This window comes from Prionailurus viverrinus, chromosome C2 (genome assembly GCF_022837055.1).
Source record: "Prionailurus viverrinus isolate Anna chromosome C2, UM_Priviv_1.0, whole genome shotgun sequence".
Classification (NCBI taxonomy): Eukaryota; Metazoa; Chordata; class Mammalia; order Carnivora; family Felidae; genus Prionailurus; species Prionailurus viverrinus.
In genome coordinates, this window is record NC_062569.1 from 10,348,634 (window position 1) to 10,367,329 (window position 18,696).

At 49.3% G+C, this 18,696-nt stretch overlaps 1 protein-coding gene across 1 annotated transcript in view; it reads left to right on the forward strand.

The window, feature by feature from the left end:
* The first annotated feature begins 695 nt into the window (after window positions 1-695).
* The window catches only part of GASK1A (golgi associated kinase 1A), a 68,336-nt gene continuing 50,335 nt past the window's right edge, over window positions 696-18,696 (forward strand). The window contains exon 1 of the mRNA XM_047876011.1: window positions 696-1,120. Within this exon, the coding sequence (XP_047731967.1) occupies window positions 1,118-1,120 (3 nt within the window). The 5' untranslated portion in view covers window positions 696-1,117. The remainder of the gene's footprint in view (window positions 1,121-18,696) is intronic.

Below are 18,696 nucleotides of genomic sequence, written 5' to 3' on the forward strand. Positions count from 1 at the left end.
TCTTCCCTCTTAAGAATCCTGAGATTCAAATGTTGGACTACGTAGGGACAGAGGTCTCAAAGACATCCAGGCACCAGTTAACGGTGACTCAGCTGTTAAATGTCAGTCAGCTATTAACAGAGGGACCGCCCCCCCGCCCCCCCCCCCCCCCATTCCAGGACTATGGACTCCAAGCCTAGCCTTCTCTCCAACAAGGAGCATGCAGACCCTTAGGTCCTGCTTCGATTGTGGCCCAGGAGACACAAACACTCTATGCATCCATAGCAGAGGGATCGGTATCAGCCGCTTACTTCCAGCGACTTATACACTGATTAGTTCTCAAGGGGGGAAATGTCCATTGTGACAAACGTCCAAAGTGATAAAAGGATTTTCCTACCATATTTCCTTCCAAAACGCCCTTGGGGCTGAGCCCAAATAAGGTTAGGAGACGCCAGTGAAAAGACTTATCTTTCCTTGGCTTTGCAAGGAAGAGCATAGTTTTGGCGACCCTCGATGGGCCGGCCCCGTCCTCCCCTTTCCCCGCTCCTTCCCCCCTCCCTCCCACGACTGCCCGGGCTCGAGGAGCACCCTCACACCTCGGAGGAGAAATCGAGGCGACTTGCCAGACCCTGCTCCGCGCGCCTTGCCTCAGATCAGCGCGGGGCGGGCGGGACCCATTCCTTCCTTGCACCTGGGCCCCTGCTCGAGGCGGCTGTGGCTGCCAGAGCCCGGGTCAGGGCTTTTATTGTGAAAGGAGCTCCCCCTCCCTAGCTTTCGGGGAAGTGGGGAGGCTGGGCCGGGACGCACAGCAGGGACTTCGCAAACTCTGCAAACGCCCCTAGTTGAACGCGGAGGCTCCCGGCTGTGGAACGGCTCCTGCAGAACCTCAGATCCTCAGATGACACGCAGACTCCTCGTGCATTCTCCCGGAGCTCCTCTAACAACCCCACCTGCAGAGCATCCCCGAGCGCGCTGCGCACCCAGGAGTCGCGGGGCCACTTGGCTGCTGGGAAGCTGTGGACGTCCCGTCCGGGAAAGCCGCGGAGAGTCACGGAGCAAGTGGCGACCCCGGGGCGGTGGGATGAGCCGGAGAGCCAGCTGAGAGCTCCCAGAAGCGGGCCCAGCCACTGCGGGGGCCATGGTAGGAATCTCAAGAGGGGACCCTCGGGTGGGCGGATGGGGTGGGCACCCAGGCAGGTTGCCGGGGACAGTGCGCACAGCTCTGGGTGCGTGGAGCCTGCGTGGCCTCCCGGAGCTGGAATTGTTCCGGAAGGTGGCTTGGGGGCTGCAACGGCTCTTATTTCTGCACCTAGGAGGAAGCAAAGGGGGCGAAGGGGGGGGGGGGGAGTGGGCGGCAGTGAGGGGGGCGTTGAGAAGCTGGGCAATTAGCTTTGCTGCTTCCCTAGGCGGGATGCCCGTAATAAGGGAGCTTTCATTATGGACCCGTACACCCTGGCTGAACCTTAATCCACGCAGAAATAGATTGGGCCTGGTAAGGGTCCAGTTCCTGGCGCCATCTCCTGGACCGCAGGGCAGGTGTGGGAGTGCAGGTTGGTCTGCGATGTTATTCAGGAAGTTGAAGAACTTGTGAACCGTTGCCTTTCCACTGATAAAACTCACAGACACCAACAGGCGGAAAAGATAGACCCTTTGAGCGTGAGACCCAGGCTACTTGTGCAGCCTTAGGAAAGGGACTTCCCTCAGGACCGGCTGCTGCTTAGCTCTGCTTCCAGGTAGAAGCGACCTGCAGCCCCCACCCAACCTGCCTAGGGGGGAGGGTATCAGACACCAGAATGAGTTTGAACTCTGAAGGAACCCACAGGGCTCTTCTGTCTGCTATGACTCACTCCCTCTTCCCGCTCGTAAGCACACAGAGGTCAGATTAGAGCTCACTGGAGATACTTCTCAGGGAGCTTAGCTGTGGGCCTGGTGTTTAGAAGGGTGCCTAGAGATTCTTCTGTAGGATGGAGGGTCTCTGAGGGAACAGCCCCCTGGATGCAAAGGTGTCCTGGAGTTGTGGGGACCAGAGGCCAAGAGCTGGTCAGTAGGAGGCTACACTCTCTCCAATGCTCATAGGTTTCTTTCTCAAGCTGCTAAAGAGAGAGAAATAATGGAACCTTAAGGTTGAAAGGGGGGAGTTGGGGCACCTGGGTGGCTCAGTTGGTTAAGCGTCTGACTCTTGATTTCAGCTCAGGTCATGATCTCATGGTTCGTAAGTTCGAATCCCACCATTGGGGTCTGCACTGACAGTGTGGAGCCCGCTTGGGATTCTCTCTCTCTCCCTCTCTCTCTTCTCCTCCCCAGCTCACGTGTGTGCACTCTCTATCTCTCAAAATAAATAAACTTAAAGAAAACAAGAAAAGGGGGTGTAATCAGAGGCACAGGACGTGAAACTGAAAAGTATGGAGATTTTTTTACTGCAAAATTCCACGTTCAGGGGCAAAACTATTGCCAGAAGAGGGTAGGGGCCAAAGCCATCAACTCAGAGGGTTGTTACAGGTCTGCAGGAGTCTCTTGATTTTAAAGGTGTGTATGACAGCATTCAGGCTGCTTGCGATGGAGGTGAGGTGAGCAGAGAGAGAAAGTACCTGCTGTCTGCTCTAGCAGCCTAAGGATGCATCAATGTTTGCTCCACTGCCCGCGTGGGCTTCCTATCCTTGCGAGCCTATAGTCTCCTGTCTTCTCATCCTTAGTTAGGAAGAAGACTTGAGTCTGAATTTCATTTGAGTCAGGGTCCACCTGCCAGAGAGAGGGGGTGGCCTGATAAGCAACCTCTGGCAGCAAAATGGCCTTGGAGATCTGAAGGTTTCTTTCGCTTCAACCTCTGAATGAAGGGTCCTGTGGTCCAGAGGCTGGGGGCCCAAGGTACAGCCCGTCACTGACCAGAACAAGCACTGGAGGAGGTGGGGGGCTGATCCTTTGGGAACTTCAGTGTCTTCTTCTGTAAAATGAGAGATTGAAGTAGATGTCCTCTGAAGTTCCATTTAGCTTCAAAAGTAGATGGTACGTGAATCATTTTGAGGTTGGATCCCAATCTGTTGTTGACTTCTCAGCATGTACAATTATGATGGTGCTAGGAAGAAGTGGTTCTCAGCCCTGGCTCAGACTGCTCCCCAGACCAAATCCAGACCAGACCCAGACCAAGGGATTTGTTTTTAAGGCTGCCCAGGTGACCCTAGTGTGCAGCCAAGACTTAAAAGCACAGGGCTAGAAGGCTGAGGGAATAGGAACTGCACTTCCCCAGATATCCCTGAATCTGTAGAGCTGCCATCCCTTGAGATAGTCCTAAAATAGAAGGTGTCGGTGAACTTCATCTGCAAATGATACATCTAATATGTCCCTCTTGCAGGATCATTCCACAGAGAAACCTCTCGTAATTCATTAAAACCGAGATGTGAACTTCCCCAATGTGTTTGAATATGGTAGCCTTTATCCAGTAATTCCTTAACACTGTCATATTACTGATCCAAGGCACGTCAAACGAGAAACTCTGGGTTAGAAATATAAAGCTGAAAGTCTGGTGTCCTTAGATGTCTTTTTGCCAAAGTGAACACTGAGCTGCAGGACCTGTGAGGGTATTTTTTGATAATCCTGAAGGGGTATGGGTCTAAGATTGGGAGACACTTGCTATCTTTCCTTACAATGATGGCAGGTGACTTGGTGTATGCCATGACTCAGAACTCGGATGAAAAATATTGATAGAAAAAGTTAAGATTATTATTGCCAACTTTAAAAAATGTTTTCTGGGGCGCCTGGGTGGCGCAGTCGGTTAAGCGTCCGACTTCAGCCAGGTCACGATCTCGCGGTCTGTGAGTTCGAGCCCCGCATCAGGCTCTGGGCTGATGGCTCGGAGCCTGGAGCCTGTTTCCGATTCTGTGTCTCCCTCTCTCTCTGCCCCTCCCCCGTTCATGCTCTGTCTCTCTCTGTCCCAAAAATAAATAAACGTTGAAAAAAAAATTAAAAAAAAATGTTTTCTTCCTGGGGTGCTTGGGTGGCTCAGTCAGTTAAGCATCCGACTTTGGCTCAGGGCATGATCTTGTGGTTCATGAGTTTGAGCCCCACGTCGGGCTCTGTGCTGATAGTTCGAAGCCTGGAGCCTGCTTTAGATTCTATGTTTCCCTCTCTCTCTGCCCCTCTCCTGCTCATGCTCTTTCTCTCTCTCAAAAATAAATAAACATTAAATAAAATTTTTAATAAAAAAAATAAAAATAAACCGTTTTCTTCCTGATCATATATATGCCCATACTGCCAATTTCTATAGGTAACCATGTATCATTTTGGCATATTTCCTACTCTGATTATTATTATTATTTTTTAAATGTTTATTTATTTTTGAGAAAGAGAGCATGAGTGGCGGGGGTGTGGGGGTGTGGGGGGGGGGGACAGAGACAGGGAGACACAGAATCCAAAGCAGGTTGCAGGCTCTGAGCTGTCAGCACAGAGCCGGACTTGGGGCTCAAACTCACTGAGATCATGACGGGAGCTGAAGTTGGATACTTAACCAACTGAGCTACCCAGGCACCCCTGAGTATTATTTTAAAGAGATGAGATTATACCAAACATGCAGTTTTTTAGTTTGATTTGTTTTACTCCACTTTTTGTCAAAACACATTCCATGTCTGCATCTCCAAAAAATACTCATAACCATACTTTCAATGCTCAGCACCACGGTTTTGATAATCATCTCTCTGCTTGTGGACTTTAAGTTGTTCCCACTTTGGAGCTGTTTTCAGTGGTGCGTGGCCAGCTTCTGATTATCCGTGGACTTGGGAATATCCAGGACTGAGTGCCTGGGTAAGTGGAAATCAGACAAGCTCACAAGAACAAATTATTTTAGCCTCTTTAGAAAAGATCTTACTGCAGTTACCTTCAAGGGCCCAGAGTGTGGGTGTGGGAGGCATTTCCTCTTGTCTGTCTTCACTCTACACTGCAGTATGTCATCAGACAGGCAGCCATGGAGGGAAGAGGGTCCCAGGAGAACTCACACATGGGTCAGTTCTCCTCAAAGGAACCAAGAGCTAAAATCGCTGGTAGTTAAGACTTAGAAGGGAATCTCTAGGTGAAGGAGCTGAGATCAGAGAAGGGATGTGACCTTCTCAGGGTTACTCAGAGCTCTGTTAGAGCCAGTTCTCCTAGTGCTCCATAGCCTCTTCATGTACTTGAGGCATTTGGTGCAGCTTGGAGTGGCAAAGGAAAAGACACAGGGTTTAAAATCAGAATGAGGTTTGTGCCAGGCTAGGCTACCACACGGCCCTGGGTAAGCACTCCAGTACTCTGAGCTGCAGGCCCCTCTGTAGCATGGGCTTATAATAACAGACTGTTACAGGGGCGCCTGGGTGGCTCAGTCGGTTAAGCGTCCGACTTCGGCTCAGGTCATGATCTCGCTGTCTGTGAGTTTGAGCCCCGTGTCAGGCTCTGTGCTGACCGCTCAGAGCGTGGAGCCTGCTTCGGATTCTGTGTCTCCCTCTCTCTGCCCCTCCTCCACTCACTGTCTGTCAAAAAAAATGAACAAATGTTAAAAAAATAAAAAAAAAATAATGGATCATTACAAGGAGCAAATGGAAATCAACAAAAGTAAAACGCTTGATGCCCCAAAGGTGCTTTAAGAATGAGGGCCTTACAGAAGATCCACAAAATAGTATTCTTCTTGTCAGAACCTAAATGAAATAAATGGTAAGGAAGTTGCTGATGCATTTTCGTCTGCGACTAGTCAAAGAGGGGCTACTGGGACACTTCTGTAACTATGGGTCGTATGCAGACAGATTCTATTCTAAAGCAGTTCTCTTGCTCCTTTAAATCTTTCTTCTCACTAGGCAGGAAATACCCAGCCTTCAGGAGATGTTTGCCCAGTTTGTGTGCCCTGGGCCTCCTTGCTGAACACTGGATGAGCATGGGGTCCCCACTCAGCCACAGGCCCCTGAGGTCTAATGCTGGGGTGCTCCAGCCAATCACCTGGCCCAAGTTTCTCAGGCTCACCTGAAGAAAAGAGGTGAAACTCATTATGGAATCAGAACTGGGAACAGTGACATTCCAGCCCTTGGAGCCCATGGGGAATTTGATACCCTTTCTCTTGTGGGCACCCCTGTAACCTGCTGCATAGATGAGCCAGGCTCTGCACAGGACTGGCCAGGGAGCAGAGGGTTGTAAATAATCCACTGGCCCTAATTAGCTGAAGAAGAGGCTGGTTCACAAAGCAGTGGGTTGGGAGTGGAGGTGGGGAATAAGCTTCACAAAGAGATGAGTTCCTTAGTTGTTTCAAGGGCCAGAGAAAGAAATGTGCTTCAAACAGGCTTCAAAGATGGCGACAGCCCCCTCAGAACAGACTTGGGAGGCCCAGCCCTCCCTCCCACCCAGGGTACCAGTGTAGAAACAGAGTGCATCAGGGTTCTTCAAGGCCCAGGTGCTGTGAGAAACCTGGGCCGTCTTTGCTTGGATCCCTTTTTGATGTGATTGTGGATGTGTTTCCATCTGGGGAGCTTGGGGTGCCATCCCCCTGTTGTCTGGATGGGCCTACACAAGTCTGCCTCTGAAGGACCATCTGGCCCGAGAGTGAGGATAAAACAGTGGTTTGTGGGTGAGCCCCCGGCTGCCCTTCTTCTCTGTGTGGACCCCCACCCCCAACACACACATACAGATACAGACCCTATTCTTTGAGGTGGCCTGGGATATGGCTGTATTCCCCGGGGGGCCCAGCCAGGTGGCCCTGGAACTGCTCACTGAGTGGAAGCTGGAAGGTGCCTTATGATAGCAGCTGGTGAATTCAGTGGTGACTGCGTGTTAAGAGTGAAAGGGAGGGAGAAGGGGAAGTGGAGGGTGAGGAAACAGCAGGAGCCTTACACTGTTCTCTAGGCCTTGACTGGTTCTCAATGAACATGTGTCTCTTCTAGGCAGGGCTTGAGTCTGTCCCAGTGGCTTTGGAATTCTCACGTGGCCCATCTAGAAGGCCATGAAAGAGGAATTCACAATCTTCTGTTACAAGTGTATCCGTGTTCTCCCTCTCTCTTTGCTGCCATGCCGTTCATCCATCCATTCAGAAAATACCCTCTGTAAGCCAGACATAGTGCTAGGGCAGAAAATTCAAAGATGAGTAACAGAGACCCTGTCCCTGGGGAGTATGTGGTCTGGTGATGCCATCTGTGTGTGCATGCCTATGTGGGTGTATATGTGGGGCACAGCAGGTGGTAAATTCAGGGCAGAGGGAGGCACAAAGAAATGTTTCTGTCCTGTGAGCTAAATGCTCTGATGCGGAGGCAGAGAAGGGCGCTTCTGAGCAGTGGGGAGGCAGGGGGAGTGTCTAAGGATGGCTGAAGAAAAGAGAAGCCATGATTATCTATTAGAATAGCTAAACAGCAAAACGCCCTAACAATTTCAAGTGCTGGCCAGGATGCGCAGTAACTGGAATGCTCACACGTTAAAGGTAGATATGTACGGTGATAGAACCACACCAGAAAACAACTTGTCAGTTCCCTGTAAAGTTACATACGCACTTCCCACAGAACCCAGCAACCCTCTTCCTGTGTATTTACCCCAGAGGAATGAAAAACATTTGTCTACACAAACACCTGGATCCAAATGCGTACACTAGCTTTATACATAATTTCCCCGAACTAGAAGCAAACCAAATGTCCTCAACTGTAGGTTGGACCAACAGGGTGAGATCCAGCCATACTGTGCAGTAAAGACAGCAATCTACTGCGACACACAACAGGATGAGTCTCAAAGGCACTTGCTGCGTGGAAGAAACCCATCTCAAAAGGTTACCTACTGTGTGATTCCATTTATCTGACATTCTGGGCGACATGAAGCCACAGGTAGTAGAGAACAGGTGATGGCTGCCGGGGGCTGGGGATGGAGAGGCTGTGACTCCAAAGACAGGGCAAGAGGGAGGCCTTTGGAGCGACGGAACTGTTGTCTCCTGATTGTGGTGGTGGTTCTATACATGTGTGTCAAAACTCCTAGAACTGTCCACAAAGATTTTAGTTGTACTGTACCTTAAAATAACAGAACAACAAGAAGGGAAGGCAGTCTAGCAGAAGGAACAGCATGTGCAAAGCTCTGGAGGCAAAAGTGAGCTGTCAAAAGTTGGCTGAAAGTGAGTTAGGGGGAACCTCCTGGAAATAGGGCTGGAGACAGAGTTTGGCTCTTGGGCATGGGTGGATTTGTGTTAATTATCCGGAGGGCAGCGAGGCCAATGGAAGAGCTTTTGAGCATGGAGAGGTGAGATGGGTTTGCATTTTAGAAAGCAGTTTCAGAGGGAGGGGAGGCTACAGGGCGTGGAGGGGAGTGTCTGGGAAAGGAAGGTGATCTGGAAGGACGTGAGGGAGGATGGACCCTGTGACTGGCCGGGAGGGAACAGGTGAGAGGGATATATTTGGACTGGAGAACCGCTAGTCCTTGGTAACCTCAGATAGGGAGCCTGGGCAGGTCAGGAGTGACTTGTTTCTTGTCCAGGCATGTAGGTATACAGGCCTCTTGTCTGCTGTCTTCCTCTCTCTTCATTTTCATTTTTATTTATCTGATGGTGCCCTTTAGTCACACTCAAAAGTAATCATGATGTAGAAGTAACTGACTTAAAAATGATGCCAATCATTTTAATTCTAGAAAACAGATTACTATGTTATATTCTTAAGACCTACAGTGAAGTGTTTGACTTTTCTCCCCTAACCTTCTAAATTGGTTCTGCCCTTATAATCATCAAAGTAGGGTAGGGGCAGTCACAAGAATAAATGAGTATGGTGTTGGCTCTGTTGTCCCCGCCACCTTGCCTGTGGTCCCCAGTGCTCCCTGCCGGCCAGTGTGTGGCTCCTTCATCTCTCCGTCCCCAACTTCCCCTCCTGCCACGGGCTTGACTTTGGGTTTCTACTAAGTGGCCGCAGGAAGGGGCTATGTCACATGCTGTTTACTTGTGGGCAGTTTTTGTTTGGCTTTCGAGGGTGTTTGCTTGCAATGAGCAAACAGCCTCTTCCAGAGAGCCATCTGGAGAATTCAAATGCTTTCATTTTGGCTCGGGCAACAGGTTCATGGCTCCATGTATAAAAGCCAAGTCAGATAGGGATTCTTTCAGAAATGTTATCAGCCAGAGAACTGGTGGAAGACATCAGAGGGGAGAGGACTAGAAGAGAGAAAGGGAGAGAAAAAGAGAAGCGTCAACGCCAGAGACGTGTGGATGTGAGATGAGGGCACTGAGGCTCAGAGACAGAAAGGACTGGCCCCATGGGGGAGCAGGCAAGAGCTCCTCACAGCCTGTGATCCTGGCGCTCAGGGGACGCAGGGCTCTGGGGCTGTCTCGGGCACGGTGTTCTGGGCTGCTTTCAGCAGTGTGTTGCCCTCTGGCAGAGCAGTGATGTTTTCCACTGTCCTGGCCGACGAAGTCTCACTGACATCGTCTCTCTCCGTGCTTCACATGCCGGGCATCAGCCCCGTGCTCCTGCTGTGGGGGGCGGGGGCGGGGGCGTTAACAGCAGAGCAAACCCGGCTGATCCAGTGGCTGGCCTTGCCTCTGTCCAGACTGGTTTTGCACCAGTGCTGGGCATTCACTCCCAATGCATCAGGCACTGGCGAGTTGTCAAGACATTCTGTCTCTTCTATCTCATTTTCTACATTTCCTGGAAAGAGATTGTCCATGTGAATCTACTCCTTCATATACATAAACAAGCAGCATATACCTCCTTCAATAATCTCTACAATCCAGCTAAGTACTTAGGCGGGCAGTGTTGTCTATGGCCATCTTCCCATCCGGACTGTAAACTGAGGGCAATAATTTAAAAACTTTTTAAGATCGCTTTAGTACTTTTAAATGCTTGGTGCCATGCTTGAGGTGGGAAGAGAAGACCCAAATATAGCCAAATCAAATATAGTCAATATCAGAGGGTCATAATTTCAAAAAGCAGGGCACCAAGCGTGGCACCGGCTCACTCTTTTCCCCAAAGGAGATGAGGGAATTCCAGCCCCAGGGAAAACGTGATCACCGATGACCACCCAGATGGAAGGAAGCAGGGGAGGGAGGTCAGGTAGGGAGGAGCAAAAGTCTCAAGCTGTGCCCAGGCTGGGGTGGGGCTCGGGGTTGTGTTGTCTGGGATTCTGGACGCACTGGAGGTGGAGGCTGTAGGCAGTGTGAGGGCTCGAGGCTGGGATGGCTGGTGAATGGGCCATTTGGACGTCCATGCCTGTGCTCTGAGGAAGGTGGGCAGGGCACACACGCTTCTTTCTCTAGGACAGAGTGGCTCTGTTGTCTGTCCATACAGAGGCTCAGTGTGTACCTCCTGGGGGAACTGGACCCCGGCTCAGGGACTGGCTGGCGGCAGGGGTGGCCTCCTAGACAGTCTGAGCACTCCCTCCCGGCCTCCCTGTGTACCAGCCACTGTCTGCAGGGCCCCGGGCCCAGTCAGCTCACGCAGTCAGTCACCGAGTTCTGTCTCGCCCTCCTCCCCCTACTGCCCTCGCTTCGCCTGGCACTCTAGAGATCCTGTTGCAACTACAAAGACGCTATTGTATTCCTTTTTTTCCCCCCAGAACATTCTCTCTTGAAATTCTAGTTAAAATCCCATCATTTCCCTTTGGAGTGGGGGTGCAGATGGCTGACTGGGCAATGCCACTCTGTTTAGTCACTTCACTGAGAGGGGGGAAAGGCTCCTGGCCCTTTGTTCACATGCACTCACCCCCCCTTACAGTGGCGCTCACTCCCAGGGTGGATGGGTTTGAACTGTAATTGTCGCAATAGCTTACTTGATACGGTTTTAAAGCACGAAGGGTTCAAAGGGTGTTTTTCTCCCTCAGATTTTTATTTAAATTCTAGTTGGTTAACATACACTGCAATATTGGTTTCAGGAGTAGAAGTCAGTGATCCATCACTTACACGCAACACCCAGTGCTCATCACAAGTGCCCTCCTAATACCCATCCCCCATCTAGCCCATCCCCCACCCACCTCCCTCCACCAATTCTCAGTTTGTTCTCTATTGTTAAGTCTCATGGTTGGGATGCCTGGGTGGCTCAGTCAGTTAAGCATCTGATGTCCGCTCAGGTCATGATTTCATGGTTCATGAGTTTGAGTCCCCCTGGTGAGCTTGAGCCCCGCTTCGGGTGAGCTCTGCTTCTCTCTCTCTGCCCCTTGTGGGGTTCTCAATCTCTCTCTCTCTCTCTCTCTCTCTCTCTCTCTCTCTCCCCCCCCCGCCCCTCTCTCACTTGTGCCCTCTGTTTCTAAAAAAAAATATATATATCTCTCAAGGTTTGTTTCCCTCTCTCTTTTCTTCCCCCCTCCCATATGTCCATCTGTTGAGTTTCTTAAATTCCATGTATGAGGGAAATCATATGGTATTTGTCTTTCTCTGACTGACTTATTTCGCTTTGCACAATATGCTCTAGTTGCATCCATGTTGTTGCAAATGGCAAGATTTCATTCTTGTTGATGGCTGAGTAATTACACTGTATATATATATATATATATATATATATATATATATATATATACCACATCTTTATCCATTCATCAGATGGTGGACATTTGGGCTCTCTCCATTGTTTGGCTCTTGATAATGCTGCTCTAAACATTAGGGTGCAAGTATCCCTTCAAATCTGTATTTTTGTATCCTCAAGAGGTGATTTGTAATCAGAATTAAATTCAAACCCTGCTTACTACCTTGGGCAAGTCACTGGACCTTTAATCTCAGCCTCAGTTTCCCCATGAACATAATACCATCCCCTTGTGAGATTGTGTGCTTGACGCTATAATGAGGAAAAAGCATTTCATATCATGGTCATGAGCATATACCAAGTGTGCAATTAATGAGAGCTGTGATTACATAGTCCTTAGACAACAGACAGGGCTGCAGAGGCCTGAGCCTCTACAACTGTTAGTAGGATCCCTCAGTGCCTCAAGGGGAGTAGGAGTGGGGAGTAGCCTTGGACCCTAGCTCCAATGCATAAAGGGTTCTAGAATGGGGGGGTATATGCTATAAAGGGGATTCCATTATATCAGCCCTCCCTACAGTGGTGAACTAGAGAAAGATGGAATCAAGTGGTAGAAGTAAAAGGGTACGTCGTTCAAGGGTTCTTGACCTGGAGTCCATACATAGAATTCAGGGGAGCCCTACACCTGACTGAAGAAAAGTTACATCTTTACTTTTACTAAGGAAACCCCAAACTGAAATGCAGTGTTTCTTTAATAAGGAATCTAGGCACGAACCAGAATAGTGTTAGCAGGACATGCGACCTTGTCACCAGGAGCAATCACGGATATTTTATGTCATGACAGTGGAGACATGGACTTTGAAGCATATTCTTTTCTCCTGACTGCTTTGAAAGTGCACTTGCTATTAGATGTGCTGGTAGATATGTTATTTAACGTATTGATAAAGAAGAACGTGTATTATTATACCATACATTTATTTTTTTAGGTGACTGTCCTAACTTTATTTCAGCATATAGTATATTCAATACAATGTATTCAATATAATTGATTGCCTTTGGAACCCTATGACTTTTATTTTGTACATTTAAAGAAAGCATCCTGAGAAGGATCCATGGCTTTACTAGGTGATTAGAAGCGTCTTTGGTGCTAAAAAGATTCAGAACTCCTGCTTCTGTGTAGGCATTCATCTGTGTGATCTGATCTTGGCAGTGTGCTAACGGCCCCCTTTGCCTAAAAGTATCTTCCCTCGGCCTCTACTCCAGGATCACTTAAAAAATATTTTTCAACAAACTTCTTGTGTGTACTAGGCACTCTCCTGGGTGTCGAAATATAATTTCCTCTCAGTACTAATAACAACATATATTTGCCCTGGGCTTTGTGGCTTTCATATAGATTATCTCATTGAATCCTTAATCCTTCAACTGTTAAGGCTGGTGTCATTAAACCCATTTTAGAGATCGGTAATAGAGTAATTTAGAGAGCACTGATGCTGAGTAATGGCCAGGTCACACAGTTACCAATAGGAAGGACTTCACGGCGGGCCCTCCAACCACCGATGCGACACTGTTTCCAATCGATTAGCCTGAAAATTTTCACAATTTAGATGTTTCACCTTGATACCTGGTCTTTGGAAATTTTCTGTTAAAAGGAAATATCCTTGGAAATTAGTTCATTGTGGAGAGTGTTGTGCTGAGAATCTGAGTCCCAGGTATATCGTCTTCAAATATAGGAGAGCCCTGAGGGTGGGCTGGGTGCGGATTTGGGAAGGCCTGGGAGCAGGACCGCCTTGGGGAATGGTGTGTGGGGGCAGGAGACACAGGTGTGTTAGAGCAGGGTGTTGGGGATAAGGGAGGCCAGTGCTGAGCGAAGGAGCCCCGACACTGAGGGGGAGATCTTAAGCCCAACTCGACTCTCTCTGTGTGTTTAGCTTGAGGAGCCTCCAAAACATGGGGGGCCGAGCCCCCAACATCTAAGCAGCATCTCCACGAGGACACAGGGGATCCCTGTTTCTGGACCAAGAGCATGTGCGATGGACAAGCAGAGTGTTTCTTTGTATCGTGAGACTTGCTCCTGTTCTGGAGCACTGAGAGGGCCCTTGAGGCACCCCTGGGCACTTCCTGTTGTCTCTTGTCCCTGCCTATGGCTTTCTGCCTAGTTTGTGAACCCTGGGAAGACAGCAGCTCTCCTGCAGCACCCAGTGTGGATACAGAGGAGGTGCTCAGCAACTGTTTTAATTGGGTGGTAGCCTCCCATATATCACATTTAAGTCTTTCCAGAGCTGTCCAATATAAATTCTGGAGGTGATGAAAATCCTCTATTCTGTGCTGCCCGTCATGGGAGCCACTACCCACGGTGGCTATTGAGTACCTGAAATGTGACTAGTGTGACCAGGAATGAAGATTTCAAATTTTAATTAATTTAAATGTGAACAGTCACATGTGATCAATGGCTCTTATATTGAGTGGTACAGCTCTGAACCAATAAGTATAAACTGATGTGCAGATAGAACCCAGGCTGCTGGCACAGTGAATGAAGTAAGCTGGGTATAGTGGAAAAAAAAAAATCAATCTGCTTTGTTTTCTCAAGTTTTATTGAGCCATGGTCAACGAAGTGTTTATCTTCTATGGAAGACAATAAAGCTAGTGAGATCCCAAAGGCAAAGGTCTTTCCTCCTCGGTGTTAGGAGACAATAGGGAATGGCGGGGCCTGCAACGAACTGTAGAGAGCATGTTGTTTGAAAGCGAGCCGTACTCTACTCCATCTGTGCGAGAACATGGGCCCAAGCTGTGGCTGGAACTTCCTCTTTTCAAGGGAAGCCCCAAATATGGATTTTTTATGTGAAATATCCTGGTTTTTAAACATTGGTTTGAATTTAGTAAAAATACTTCAGGCCAGGCAAAACACATCTGTAGGCCAGATTTGGCCCATGGTCCCAGTTTACAAAGTCTCCTCTACACCTTATCCTGAAGACGTCCATTTGACCTGCTACAACTGGGATGGATTTAAGACAAGACTGAGGTGGAGTCTTCCCTTGGTGTCTTTGTTGGCTCAGTTTCCCCTGTTGTCATGGGTTTGGCCAGAGAGGGGTGAAGTGTGTCTGGAAAACCGACTCCCCCCCCACCCCCCACCTCTGCCCCTTCTCTGGGGTTGTGTCCTGTCCTCTGAGCAGCCAGGGAATAGAATACTCTTGAAAGCTGGAATGGGATGGCCTAGAGAAAAACTTGATGTATGTTTTTAAGCAAGAACTCCCGGGGCGTCTGGGTGGCTCAGTCAGTTAAGCGTCCAACTTTGGCTTAGGTCATGATCTCACGGTCTGTGGGTTCGAGCCCAGCATGGAGCTCTGTGCTGCCAGCTCAGAGCCTGGCATCTGCTTCGGATTCTGTGTCTCCCTCTGTCTCTGCCCCTCACCCACTCACACTCTGTCTCTCTTGCTCTCAAAAATAAACATTAAAAAAAAAAAAAGAAATCCCTACTCCTTTCCCACCCCAGCTCCACTCCTGGGCCTGAGAGCAAAATATATGGCAGTTAATACAAGGGCAGCCAGAGAAAATTTCTAACAAATGACAGGGTCTCCAAAATTCCATCTGGTCTGCGGTGTTTCCCACACTGGTGCTCTTGTGAGCTGGAACAAAATGGTAATTCAGTTATGGATACAGAGAGGACTCCTGGGGCCAGCAGGACTGCAAAGGCCCCATCGTAGAATCAATGTAGAGACAGCAGAACAAGGGCGAGCAGGGAGGGAGAGGTAAAGGACTATGTTTAATTCCCTCTCAACTCAGGAGTGGACAGAGGCTTTACACCCCAACCTATAGGGCATGCATTCTCCGTGCAGATTCCAGAAGCCCTACCATGGAGGTAACCCCATGGGTGTTGCTAGAAAATTATGAGACTAGTAATAGTAAGAATGTTAACACTGATCGAACATAGCTAGGTGTCAGGCTTTGTTTTGAATGTTTTGCCTACAACAGCTCATATAACTCTCGCGGTGCTCAGTGGAGTGTTTTTATTTTTACGAAGTCACATTCTTTTCCCACCAGAATATCGCCATCATAAGGGTAGTGACTTTTGTCTGTTTTCTTCACGGCCTGTCTCTTCTGCCTGGAGGAGTACTTGGCTCAGGAGGTTCTGCTAAATGAGCTAATGAATCGTCCACCTTACAAAGGAGGTAGTCTTCTTATTGCCATTATACAGATGAGGAACTTGAGGCCCAAGGTGACAGCAATGACACAGTGGAGCTGGAATCAAAATCCAGGCAGTCTGGCTCCGAGCCCATGTGTTACTAACAGACTGGTGATGGCAGGCCAGCCTGGTAAATGGTTGCCTCCCTCTGGGCCCAGAGAGGACACTTGTCAAACAGCTTGGGGACTCGAGAAAGGTTGTGGTGGGCACATTTGTTCTGGGGGCTGGTCCTGCGGTTAGGGGCTGAGTGCGGGTCTCGGGGACCATTTGGACGTGGGCTGCTCAGTCCCTTTCTTAGCCTATGCCTGTGGTCTGGGGCCATCCATACCGAGCCTGAGGACTTGTGGAGTCCCTGGAGAATGTGCACAAACCCTGAGAAACTGTTTGTCTTTCGATGACAGATAGGTCACTCTGTCCCTGGAGCAGAGACCTGGCGGCTGCATGTGTTACAACCCTATGTAGAACCTCACATTCCATGCTTCACTGAGCAGTGAGTCAGAGCTGAGGTTAGAACTTGGGCTAGAATCCTGTTCCCTCAGGGGCAGGGCTGAGGGTCCCTGTGATGGGCAGCTCCGTGAGCCAGGGTTCTTTGCTTGGGACAGGAGGCACAGAAGTTTTCCTTCTTGTCCAGCCTCCGCCCTCTAAGATCCGTACCTTAGGTGACCAACTGCAACCGCCTGTGAGAGGGTCACAGGAATGTAGTTTTGTGTGTGACCCACAGAAGTGTTTCAGATTGAGCAACAACATTGTTTTCCAAAAATACACTCCCTCGGGCTTGTCGTCCATGGGCTGCTCTGACCCTCACCGCACAGACTCTTCCCTCTCCAGCTGAACCTCACGTGACACCGCCCAGGAAACACTCCTCCCCCTCCTCCCAGCTGACATTTATTGAGCATCTACTAGGAGCCTGAAATCCTTGTAAGCATTTGACATTTGTCTCATTGAATTTGCCTAACTGCCCTATAGGGCTGTGTCTTAGGTTGGCTTCTCCCCAAAGCAGACCTTGAGACAAGGATTCCAATGTGAGTAATTTATCTGGAAGATGGCAGTATAAGACAGCAGCAGGTGAGGCTGAGGGGGTGGGGAATGGAGAGTGAGACCAGGAGGCAGCTGATCCAGGGTGCTGGAAGGAGCAGGTTACCGCTGCGGGCTGGAGCTTGTTCCTGCTGGGGACTTCAGGGGGACTATGTAGAACATGCCTCAGAGTCGTCCTACCTGACAGCTGAAGCAGATGGGAACTCTACCCACCAGTTCCTGTCTGTCATGGGTTGACGGCTGATCCTGGGGGGTATTAACTTCCTGGCGGGCATATTCCAGCATCCAAAGCAAGCCTGAAGGCAGAGAGTCAAAGCCGCTTGTGGGAGGGGATATGGGCAAGGCACGGATAGCACCCACTATAGGTAGGTATGTCTATTTCCCTCATTTTACAGGTGAGAAAATGGCAAGTTCCATATTAGTGGGTCACTACCAGATTATTTTTTAAGAGAAGGGAAAGGAAGAGAAGGAAAGAGAAGGGAGAAAGACAACATGAGTCATTCCATTGCTTAAGGGTGTCATTTCATGAAGCTTTTATTTCAGTTATACACACACACACACACACACACACACACACACACACACACACACTTTGGGTCACGTTGTCAAATGTATTTCTGTGCATATTGGTAAAAAGAAAGTTTGGAAGCCAGCGGGTAAATGACATAGCTGCGGCAGTCGGGACCTGGTAAGAAGCAAAGAAGGTGAGTAACTTGCCCAGGGGCACACAGCAAGTAGGCAGTATTGCTGGGATAACGGAGCCTCTGTGCTGAACTGCTGTGCTGTTACTGATCACTTCTGAAGTCCTTTAAGTGGTCCTGGTCATCTCCTGGTTGTTCATCTCTGTGAGAGGGCGCTGGCTGTGAGCACAATTCTGTAGAAGGAATACCTGGAAGACTCAAAATTTCAGGAGTTGGTTGGATGAAGGACCAGCTGTGGACTGTCCTGGGGACCTGAACCCCAGAATGAGAAGAGGCTGTAGGAGAAGAGGTGGGGACGGGAGAGGGGAGGGGCAGAAGAGGTGGGGGGCAGGGGAGGGGCGGGGAGGGGCAGTGCCAGCAGGACAGGCATGGTTCTGAAACCAGTCCTCCTGAGAGAGGTAATGGCTGCTGCATGGCATCTAGAGGTTGGACCTGTAGGGAGTTCTTCAGCCCAGTTTGTCCTTTGTCGCGGTCCGTTCTTCACAGGATAATAATAATGGCAGCTACCATCTTTTGAACTGTTGCTGTGTCCCTATGATTTCTTTATGAGTTTTAGACACATTAGCTCATTAAACACCCTCGTCAGTCCTGGGAGATAGGTGCCATTGTCTCTACTGTTGTAGAAACAAGTGAAGAGCTAGGACACCCTGGCCTTCTCCCCCAGCTGGGCCTGAGGGCTAATGTGATACGCATGGTTCTGTAGGGTGACTCCTACTGATGGCTCTTCCTCTCTACGGTTCACCGCCCCCTCCCCATGACTTTTGTGCTAACCTGGGGGTTTCTGGTGCAAAATCACCTGATACCAGCTCTCTGGCCATGACTGGCCCTGATTTGGTCTCTGTGGCCATCGATGATGCCCAGATTTTCGGGAGGGGGACTCTACCATCATTGTCAGCTTTCTTAGGACATGAACTCAGGGAAAAACCTGTGGTTTCTTACCGGGTCCTGACTGCCACAACTATGTCATTGAACGCATTGGCTTTCAGACTTTTCTTTTACTGATGTGCTTAGCAATATATTTTGCATTGTGACTCCACATGTGTGTATGCATGTACATAGGTTTTTTGAAATGATACTTATCCCTGTGAGATACATTAACTCATGTTTTCTTTCTCTCTTTCCTCTTTTATTCCTTTCCTTTCCTTAAAAACAAAATCTGATAGTGACCCAGACACTACGTGGATTTCAGCCCACAAGGTGACAGTCTATTGAACTCCCTCCTCATTTTAATATGGCCATTCCCCCCTTCTTGAGCTTGGTTTAGTTTCCCAGGAATGAGGCCAATTTTGGAGGCAATGTGCCTGTTGTTGCATTTTCAAATCACTGTGCCACCCTGCTGACATCTACTCTGCATTCTGGACGGAGCTGGTGCACACTGATGCTTCTCCACGGG